At 39.5% G+C, this 11,397-nt stretch overlaps 1 protein-coding gene across 4 annotated transcripts; it reads left to right on the top strand.

Annotated features, from left to right (window-relative positions):
- Positions 1-4,570: 4,570 nt before the first annotated feature.
- On the top strand, positions 4,571-10,924 carry Or13a1 (olfactory receptor family 13 subfamily A member 1). Of its 4 annotated transcripts, none has more exons than XM_075981983.1 (2): positions 4,571-4,584; positions 10,003-10,924. In XM_075981983.1, the coding sequence occupies exons 1-2, from the start codon at positions 4,571-4,573 to the stop codon at positions 10,922-10,924; spliced, it is 936 nt and encodes a 311-aa protein (XP_075838098.1). The 4 variants fall into 4 exon arrangements, with proteins under 4 accessions (XP_075838098.1, XP_075838097.1, XP_075838096.1 ...); XM_075981982.1 differs by lacking the exon at positions 4,571-4,584 and adding an exon at positions 4,743-4,756; XM_075981981.1 differs by lacking the exon at positions 4,571-4,584 and adding an exon at positions 9,203-9,216.
- The last annotated feature ends 473 nt before the right edge of the window (positions 10,925-11,397 follow it).

Raw genomic sequence — 11,397 nt, 5'->3', positions numbered from 1 at the left:
TAGTGCCTTATAATACACTTCCCAGAAACATGAGTTGGTTTATGATCAGCTTCTAAGATTGGGAGAATATTAACCTGGGTATTCCATTGTTGCAATAGATCATGGCCCTATAGATTCACTGCTATGTTAGCCACATATGACCTCAATTTTCTTATCTGTCCTTTTGGTCCTATACATTCAACCCATCTTATTCTTTGTTTAACCTGAGATAGGGTTCCAATCCCTAAGAACTGAACATCTACTACTGAAGAGGCCAGTTTTGATGCTATGGTTCTGATGTAATTATAATCTGCCCTGTGTCCAAAAGACCTTCAATTATAATGTCATTTATAAATACCAGAAGCTTTGTTCTTTTATCATTAATATAAGTCTGACAAAATATTCATTTTATGGTTTCTTTTGGAATTTTTAATTCATCTTTTAAAGCTGTTCCATCATCCAGAGCAGTATGATTTTTTATAATAGGCACTGGATCCTCTAATTATCCAGGAAGGAAGTTTCTTCACAGTAACTGGGAATGACCGGGCCACATTCAACATGGGAGCCTGTCAGAGCCCCCTCCTAATGCATTTCCTATTGGTAAAGTGTTGCCTTGTTTGTCTCTTTTTGATCTGCCTTTATTAGTCCAGTGTTTGCCTTTGCTGCATCTTCTGCATAAACCAGAAAGTTGAGACCTACTGGGATCATCCCTAGAAGAAACATTGTTTCTAGGAAAACCCTGTCTACAATTTCTTCTCAGACGACCTGATTTACCACAATTAAAACATTTGACATCTTGATGTCCCTTTAGGCCTTTGAAAATTGCCTCTTCTCTCCAAGCCTTCTCACCATAGTTAAGAGACTCAGTTTTGACTCCATGTTGGATCCATTCATCTATGGGTACTAATCTGACCTTTAAAGGCCCAATTATCTTTTTGTATTCCAAATTTACAGTTTCAAATGCCAAATTCAATTAGTTCTTATCAACCTTTAGGATCTGATATCATTCTATTTACAGCTTTAGTCAATATTTGCAAAAAGTCAATGAAGGGTCCTTTTGAGCCTTGTATAACTTTAGTATATGATTCAATTTTATTTTCCATTTCTTGAATCTTGTACAATATTGTCCAAGCAGTGTTTAAGGTTGCTGTATAGAATAGGGACAAGGTTTATTCATTGACTGTAGCCTGACTATTTACATTAGCATAATGGCCCTTGCCAAGTATTTGACCTTGGGAAATCTCAAAATTTCAAAATTCAATGAATTGATTAAATTTATTTTGTGTCTCAGTATGAGGTCTGTTTTAGAGATACTTCAATGTGCTGCTGAATATAATGCATTTTCTTTGGTGTTTGGATGGAATATTCCATAGATGTTGGTTAAGTACACTTAATGTATGATTGTCATATGACGTTATTCACCACAATTAAAACATCTTATAGTTTTATTTTTCTTAAAATTTCTATAAATTACTTCTATCAAAGCAACATCATAAACATGCAATACAATATCAGCCATATTTCTAATCCATTCATCTATTGGTGCCAATCTTGCCTTTCAAGACATAATCACCCTTTTGCATTCTGAATTAGCATTCTCAAGAGCCAAAGATTCAATTAATATTTGTCTAACTTCTGTATCTGATATCAGTCTATTTACAGCTGAAGTCAATCTTTGTAAAAATCAGTGAAGGTTTCTTTTGGGCCTTGTGTAACTTTAGTAAATTACTTAGTCCTCTTTACTGATTCTTCAACCCGGTCGCAAGCATTTAAAGCTGCTGTATGACATTGCACCAAGGTGTGATCATCAAATGCAGACTGTCTTTGCAAATCAGCATATTTGTTCTCACCGAGGTAGTGCTCTACACCTGTTCTATGTGCTATGGTATGGTTTGAGAGTAGAGCAAGGACCTGGAGATTGACCCACACAGAGACACACGGGTCATCCTTGAAACAAGAATGCCCACTTTATTTTGTTCCAGAGCAGCTTATATAGGGTCTCCTTGATGAAAAAAAATGGATAATTTTCTGGATAAATATCACTTACCAAAATTAAATCAAGACCAAATAAGTAACTTAAATAGACCTATAACTGCTAAAGAAATAGAAATAGTCATCAAAAGTCATCCAACCAAAAAAACAAAGCAAAACAAATTCAGGACCAGAGGGCTTCAGTGTAGAATTCTACAAGAATTTCAAAGAAGAGCTAATACCAATACTCCTCAAATTGTTTCCCACAATAGAAACAGAACAAACATTGTCAAACTCTTTTTATGAGGCTACAATTACCCTGATACCCAAACCACACAAAGACATTACTAAGAAAGAGAATTACAGACCAGTCTCACCCATAAACATTGATGCAAAAATACCCAACAAAATACTAACAAACGGAATTCAAGAATACATGAGGAAAATCATCCAAAGCTGGCTTCATCCCAGAGAAGCAAGAATGGTTCAACTTACAACAATCTATGTAATCCACTATATAAACAAAATAAAAAAAACCCAAAAACATTAAATGTTGTAAAATCCTTCAACAAAATACAACATCCCTTCATGATAAAGATCTTGGATGCAAGGAACATACCTAAACATAATAAAGGCAATATACAGCAAGTCAACAACCAACATAAAATTAAATGGAGAGAAACTCAAAGCGATCCCACTGAAATCAGCAACAAGACAAGGTTGCCCACTCTCTCCATATCTATTCAATATAGTACTTGAAGTTTTAACTAGAGCAATAAGACAACAAAAGGAGATGAAGGGGATACAAATTGAAAAAGAAGAAGTCAAACTCACTATTTGCTGATAATATGATAGTTTACATTAGTGACCTCAAAAATTCTACCTAGGAACTTCCACAACTCATAAACACTTTCAATAATGTAGCAGGATACAAGATTAACTAAAAAAATCAGTAGCCCTCCTTTACACAAATGATAAATGGGCTGGGAAAGGAATAAGAGAAGCATCACCCTTTACAATAGCTACAAATAGCAAAAAATATCTCAGAGTAACTCTAACCAAACAAGTGGAAGACTTGTATGATAAGAACTCTAAATCTTTGAAGAAAGAAATTGAAGGCACCAGAAAGTGGAAAGATCTCCCATGCTCTTGTTCAGGTAGAATTACCTAAAATGGCAATCTTAACAAAAGCAATCTACAGATTCAATGCAATTCCCATCAAAATCCCAGCAAAATTCTTCAAAGATGTCAAAAGAATGGTACTTAACTTTATATGGAAAAGCAAAAAACCCAGGATAGCCAAAACAATCCTGTACAGTAAAAGAACTTCTGGAGTCATCACAATCCCTGACTTCAAACTTCTACTACAGAGCTACAGTACTGAAAACAGCTTGGTATTGGCATAAGAACAGACAGGAGGACCAATGGAACTGAAAAGAAGACCCGGATATCAATCCACACACCTTTGAACATCTGATTTTTGATAAATAAGCAAATAATATTAAACGGAAAAAAGGAAACATATTTAACAAGTGGTGCTGGCATAACTGGAATGAAAATAGACCCATATCTCTCACCATGCACAAAATTCAAGTTCAATTGGATCAAAGACCTTAACATAAAGCCAGTTATACACTGAACCTCATAGAAGAGAAAGTGAGAAGTACACTTGAATGCATTGGCACAGGAGACCACTTCCTAAATATAACCCCAGTAGCACAGACACTGAAACAATTAATAAACTGAAAAGCTTCTGTAAAACAAAGGACACGATCAACAAGACAAAACGGCAGCCTACAAAATGGGAAAAGATCTTCACTAACTCCACATCAGACAGAGGTCTGATCTCCAAAATATACAAAGAACTCTGTAGTAGGCAGGCCACCTGGCTAGCTTAGGTACAAAATAATCATGCAGAAACTGTATTAATTAAATCACTGCTTGGCCCATTAGCTCTAGCTTCTTATTGGCTAACTCTTACATATTAATTTACCCATTTCTATTAATCTGTATATCACCACGAGGTCATGGCCTACCAGCAAAGTTTCAGCACATCTATATTTGGTGGGGGTTCTATGGCATCTCCCTGACTCTGCCTTCTTCCTCCCAGCATTCCATTTTGTTTTCCCCACCTAGCTCTGTTACCCTATAGCTCTGCTATAGGCCCAACACAGTTCCTTTATTCATTAACCAATACAAACAATACATAAACAGAAGGACCTCCCATACCAGAACTCAAGAAATTGGTCATCAAAAGAACAAATAATCCAATAAAAAATGAGGTATAGACCTAAACAGAGAACTCTCAACAGATGAATTTAAAATGATGGAGGACACTCAAGGAAATGTTCAACATCCTTAGCCATCAGAGAAAAGCAAATCAAAACTGTTGGGAACTGAATTTCCTATAAACAGCCTGTTTTCTATGCTTGCAGCTGCTCTGAGCAAAACAGCCTGTTTTCCTGTGCTTGCAGCTTCTCAGAGCAGGAGACAGAGGAGTGGTTTCTGGTGGCTTGCAGCTGAAAATCCGAGAGCAAGGGCATGGCCATTGGTTAGAGAAGGCATTATATAAGCTGCCCTGGAATACAATAAAGTGGACATTCTCGTTTCAAGATGACCCATGTCTCTGTCTCTGTATGTGTTTCCATCTCTAGCCCCTTGCTCAGCTTGTGAAACTGTACTGTAGAGCACATAGAACCTAGAGCCGGAGGAGTGCTTTACACAAAACAACTCTGAGATTCCATCTTATGCCTCCAAGAACGGCCAAGATTAAAAAAAATTGATGACAACTTATGCTGGAGAGGATGTGGTATAAAGGGAACACACCTCCATTGCTGGTGGGATTGCAAACTGGTATAGATGCTTTGGAAATCAGTATGATGATTTCTCAGAAAATTAGGAAACAAGCTACCTCAAAACCCAGCAATACCACTTTTGGGTAGATACTCAAATGATGCTAAATCATACCACAAGGACATGTGCTCAAGTATGCTCATAGGAGTATTATTTGTCATAGCAGAACCTGGAAACAACCTAAATGCCCCTTGACCGAAGAATGGATAAAGAAGATGTGGTACATTTACACAACGGAGTACTACACAGTGGAAAATAATGACATCTTGAACTTTGTGGGCAAATGGATGGATCTAGAAAATCTCATATTGAGTGAGGTAATCCAGACCCAGAAATATAAATATCATATGTACTCACTCATAAGAGCTTTTTAAACATAAAGCAAAGAAAACCAGCTTACAAAACACAATCCCAGAGAACCTAGACAATAATGAGGACCCTAAGAGAGACATACATGGATCTAATCTACATGTGATGTAGAAAAAGACAAGATCTCCTGAGTAAATTGGGAGCATGGGGATCATGTGATAGGTTAGAAGGAGAAGGGAGAAGAAGGGAGGGGAGCAGAAAAAAATATATTACTCAATAAAAACAATTTAAAAAGCTGTACATTTTGGAACAATAAACATTAGCATATGATAAAACCTCTCAATGTACCTAAAATTCTGAAGCTGTTAATGGAAAACGTGAAGAGGTAGGCAGAAGCAATGCCTTTTGGAAAAGGACACCATATAGCTCAGAAAATAAAGCCAAGAACTGACACGTGTGACATTGAGGGAACTAAGAACGAGAACAGCAACTATGTGGCAAAGGAAAGAATAAGTGAAGAGATAATCTACGCAATGGGAGAAAATATTTTATTAACTATATCTCTGGCAGCAAATTAATATCTAGGAAATATAAAAGACTCAAAATAGTAAATACTACAAGCCAAACAATTCAATAAATAAATGGGCTAATGAACATTCTCCAAAGATGACATACAAGGGATAGATAAACATGAAAAAAATACTAGACTTCCTTAGCCACCAGATAAATGCAAATTAAAACTACATTGGTAATTAGTCTTAGTGTAGTCAGAATGGCCAATATTAAGGGCATAATTAGCGACAAATGAAAGAGAAGAAATAGGAAAAGGTAAAACCCTCATGCACCGTTGGTGGGAATGTATATTAGTCCAAAGACTATGGGAAACAGTATGGAACTTCCTTAAAAAACTCTATCATATGAATCATCCATAACATTTCTGGATATATTTTTGAAGGCATATATAAACAATGAAGTTTTACTTAGTCATTAAGATAAATGAAATGACTCAATTTGCAGGAAAATGGATATAAGTGGCCATCATTATACTGAACAAATATAATCAGATTGAGAAAGGAAAACATCACATTTTCTAGATGAGCTATTGAGCCTGAGTCTTCCCTGGCCTCTTCTGGGCTGGAACAGCGGTAATGTCCTGCCATTTCCCACTGGAGTTGATACTGAGTTTCACACATTTGGCTTGAAGCCCAAACTAGCATGCATGTGTCCACCAATGACAGCCAAGTCCCCAGCAAATAGGAATAATTTTAATTGCTCCTTCTGGGTCCATTTAAGGAAATGTCTGTGAACATCCCTCCCAAGTGTCTTCTATGGACAGGGACAAATTCTACTAAAGATGAGCCTGAAAATCTTGGCAATATGAGCTTAAATCGGGTGACAAAAGGCTTCGTCTGTCTGTACAGGAACTCATTTCCACCATGTTCCCAGCGTCACCTGTAGCTGACAGTGAGAAAGTCATACACATGCTGTGTTAGCTGCACAAAGGTGAAGTTTTATCAAGGTAATTATGAGTATCTCAGGGATTGCTTGTTCCATGGGGTGACATAAAACAGTGGGTAAAGTTTTACTTGTGATCCTGCCTTGATGAGTGACATAAAACAGGCCATGTTTATTTAACCAAATGTATTTAGTTATGCAGCACCAGTAATATGAAAATATTTCTCCCTACGTATTATTACTATCTGATCCATGAATGTGACAATGATGTAATGAAATGCCAAATGTGGCTAAGAGTTTAAGGTTTGCATGTCACACACAACACAGCCATAAAAACCCCCATGCCAGCTGTTGGTGGGTGGCTGCTTTTTTTGATCCTATTTAACATTCACTAGGCTTCATGCAGGTTGGTGTTACATAACCAAGATTTCTGGACCAGAATCCAAAAGCTTGAGATGACTACTAGCTTTGTTTACTGATGATCCAGGATTGGGACAAGTCATTTAGCGTGACAAAGTCATTTTGATTTAAACCTAAATACTGGAAATTTTAGCAAGTTCTGATTTTTAGTTTTCTGTTCTTGAAATACGTTTAAAGTAGGACGATGTTTCTTCATATATAATTAAAGTACATGGATAAGCTATATAGAAAGACCTGAGCTCCTATAGAGGTTTGAAAATGAGGATGTAGTAAATCCGTCATTCTTTATTATCATAAGACATTAGTATTTTATTTGTGAAACGATGAACTTTGAACTGGAAGTAAAATAAAATTTCACTAAAATGAATTAAGTTTCATGTGAAATTCAACCCCCACCCTTCAAGAAAAATTGAAACTAAAGGTTTAACTTAGGGGGTTTTGAGTGCAGTTGTGTCTGTGGAGTGATGAAATCCACAACGTATGCTTATTTTCTAGGAAGCTTACCCACCAGAGGATTCAGTGTGTGGCTAAGAAAACCCTTGTTTAAATATCCAGTGTGTGATCATCGGGCTGTCTGGATGTAGCAGGAATTTAAAATGGGTGCCTGATGTCTGAAATCCTGCTCTTTTCATTCTATTTCATTCAACATATCCTTAGTGATAATTTTGTGAATTGCAATGAGATCGGAACACCCTAGAATTCTCACAGGAGACTCAGTTTGTTCTTTGTAGGAAGACAGGAGATCTCATGGTATTCTCAAGGACACTCTGATTTTTTGCCTCCCTGTTGATTAGCTGGACAAGGAGACTGTCCACCTTGCCTGAAAATCCCTCAAAGTGAGCAGTTCTCTGGAGGGGAATCTCTTCCTGTAGTCTAAAAGGGTTTGTTAAAACAACTCCATCCCTGTAATGGTCCTTTATTCATGTTGGAGGCTTCTTTAGTTTTTCCTATCCTCACTCTGGATCTGGGGGAAAAGAATCAGCTTCAAACTTTACCTTGTAGTGGGTTTTCGTGGTGCCCAGTAACTTGTGTGACAGATGAAGGGCTCTACTGCTCCGGGAGTGTAGGATTTGGAGGCACTTGTCTCCTTTGGGTGTTGCTATGGCAATGGTGCTATACTCAACCTGTAGTGTATGCAGAGGAGGGGCCATGATGGCTCGGGGAGTCAGTGTGTAAAATTCTAGTGGAGAGTGAAGACACCTAGACCATCAAAGCCAATGCTCCTTTTCATGCTGACTGTTTTCTCAGCCTCAGCTTTTCTGTCTCTCTCGCATCTGATGAACAGCTCACCCCCTGGTCCATAGTGAGGAACACATAATGTCACCTTTATTTCTCATGATCCAAATCATAAGTTGAGAAAAAAAATACTATTCAGTGTTCTTCTCTCAATCAAGAAAGAAAGAAATGAAACACACATATTATGTTTATTTCATTCATCCAAACAACTGGGGTGTCCTGATCCTCAGATCCCAGGAAGATACCGAGCTAAAGGCCCAGCATGCCGACCAGCTCAGGTTCTGTCCTGAGTTAGCCTATTGCCTTACAGCATTGCGATGCTGGGCTCATCTTCAGAAGAGTGACATGATTTAAACTGTAGCTGGCGCTTAGACACTTTTCATAAGCATTTATACTCTGAAAGTTTGGCCATAAAGGGAATTCTTTGTTAAAATGAATGCATTCTTAACCTTTTGATGTCCGTGGACATGAGAAGAAAGAAAGCACAGATATGGTGGCACACGTGCTGGTTGTTTCTCTAGCCACAGGGCACACTGCCTGGAGAATAAAAATGTGCTTGCTGTATTGAAGCTAGATGTTCTCTAGCACTGAGATAACAAACAGAGTTGAATATCAGGCATAGAACTTGTGCCAACACACACATGGGCCCTTGGGCCACTATGAGAATCAGCTTTGTAACAGGTCAACAGCTCCTGTAATGGATCTTAGAACATAGGTCAGGAGAGAATCTTGAGGGTTCCTAAAAGAGAGAGTGGCCCTTCTTCCCTGGGGACAGGATGTTTGGAAAGAGGAGAAGATGATCCATTTGGCTTTGGAGTAGGGTGGCCTCTTGGCTGAGGAGGCTTTGTGAACTGTCCAAAAAAATCCTGATGTAACTTAGTGCATTTGCAGAGAGGTGGTTGTGGCTGTGGCTATAACTGTGGTCATATGTGTGTCTGTGCCCTTGTCTGTGGCCGTGGCAGTGGCCATGACTGTGACAATGCTCATGGCTGTGTCTGTGTCTCTGACTTTGAGGGCTAAGACAGATAAGAAGTCTGCAGAGGGGGACGCTTCCTCTGCACTGTATGGGGTATTGGCGCTGTCAGCTGTGAGGCATCGTAGAATTGTTAGACCTCGTATGATACACCTGCATTTCAGGAAAGCTATTATTAATTTTTGTGCTTTGATGATTGTGCATAGTATTTTTAAATTTTCCATTGTATTTAGAAGGTATCAGTAAGAGGTTGTTGGTGCATCATTTTGATAAGCCTCCAGCACCACACCTGGAAACTCAGCTTGGAGAGTTGTAATTTTTACTCCTAATTTATTTTGCTCTGAGAAGATTTTTTATCAAGAAAAATTTCCAAAAAGGAAAGTCTCGCTCAAATGGAAAACTCTCTCTCTCTCTCTCTCTCTCTCTCTCTCTCTCTCTCTCTCTCTCTCTCTCTCTGTGTGTGTGTGTGTGTGTGTGTTTCTGTATGTGTTCTGCTGCATTTCTGTGTGCAGATACCCATACTACTGTGTCCAAATACTTATGGAGGCCAGAGGACAACTTTGAACACTATTCTTCGAGCCAAATCCTCCCTGTTCTCTGTTTCTGTAGCAGTAGGGTGTTTGACTTGATGCAATAATGCTATACATCATCATTTATTCATGCCACGGTGTCAGGAATGAATGATACTCAGCAAGGCCTTTCTTAAGAAACCTTTCACCTCTCTTTCTAGCCCTGAAATCATACAAAACCATGGGTTGATAATCACCTGAGAGTCTCTGACATCCACTTCGGTCAAGGACGATGAGAAACCAGACACTGGTGACAGAGTTCATCCTCCAGGGCTTCTCTGAGCACCCGCAGTACTGGCTGCTCTTATTTATCTGTTTCCTCTCCCTCTATTCTGTGGCTGTCATAGGTAATGTTCTTATCATCTTGGCCATCACCTGCAACCCTGGGCTCCACACTCCCATGTACTTTTTTTTGTTCAATTTGGCTAACATGGATATCATCTGTACCTCCTCCATCATGCCCAAGGCCCTGAAGGGTCTGGTGTCAGAGAGGAACCCCATCTCCTATGCTGGCTGCATGGCTCAGCTCTATTTCCTCACGTGGTCTGCATCCTCAGAGTTGCTACTCCTCACGGTCATGGCCTATGACCGCTACGCAGCCATCTGCCATCCTCTGCATTATGGCTCCATGATGAGCAAAGCCTTTTGCAGTCTGTTGGCTGCTGGAGTGTGGGCGCTCTGTGCCTTCAACACAGCTATTCACACTGGCCTGATGACACGCTTGACTTTCTGTGGCCCCAACGTCATCACACATTTCTTCTGTGAGGTACCACCTCTACTCCTTCTCTCCTGCAGCTCCACCTACGTGAACAGTGTCATGATAGTCTTGGCTGATGCTTTTTATGGCGTATTGAACTTCCTGATGACCATTGTGTCCTACGGCTTCATCATTTCCAGCATCCTGAAGATGCGGACTTCAGAAGGAAAGAAGAAAGCCTTCTCGACCTGCTCTTCCCATCTCATTGTGGTGTGCATGTACTACACCGCTGTCTTCTATGCCTACATAAGCCCTGTCTCCAGCTACAACCCAGAGAAGAGCAAATTGGCTGGTGTTTTGTACACCATGTTGAGCCCTACACTCAACCCTCTGATCTATACTTTGAGAAACAAAGAGGTCAAAGCAGCTCTCAGAAAACTTTTCCCTTTCCTCAAAAATTGAAATGTGATCCTTGAAGCTCTTCTCTTGGAACTGGAATTTCATCGTGGGTTGGTTTCCGGTGGGCACATGACTAACTTGTTTGTGCACTGAAGGTAAGTAAGCTGACCTTATCCACCAAGTGCAATGTCTTTGTAGATGACCTCCGAGTTCTGGTGACCTGACACTGATGAATGGAAAGTGTGGTTGACTGTGAGCTCACACAACTCTGAGCCTGAGAAATGGGGTGTCTGGCCCTGAACCCAAGGTGATACAGTACTTTGCTGTCAGAGAAACAAAACTCTATAAGAGGACGGAAAAGGCAGGCCCTGGTCTTGGCTGTATGAAAATGCTCTTCTTTTCTTTGCAGTCACAGCATGCACATGGAGAACACACTTAGAATCTGAAGGCTAAGTGTGGACCACATAGCATTCTGAGGATTGCATGGCTGGAGAATTGCTTCAGGTGACCTCTGGTCCCCAGGAAATTTCTTCCTA

Source organism: Microtus pennsylvanicus, chromosome 8 (assembly GCF_037038515.1).
Source record: "Microtus pennsylvanicus isolate mMicPen1 chromosome 8, mMicPen1.hap1, whole genome shotgun sequence".
Classification (NCBI taxonomy): domain Eukaryota; kingdom Metazoa; phylum Chordata; class Mammalia; order Rodentia; family Cricetidae; genus Microtus; species Microtus pennsylvanicus.
Note: the sequence above shows the minus strand (reverse complement) of the source record. Positions and strands in the feature narration are given on the sequence as shown.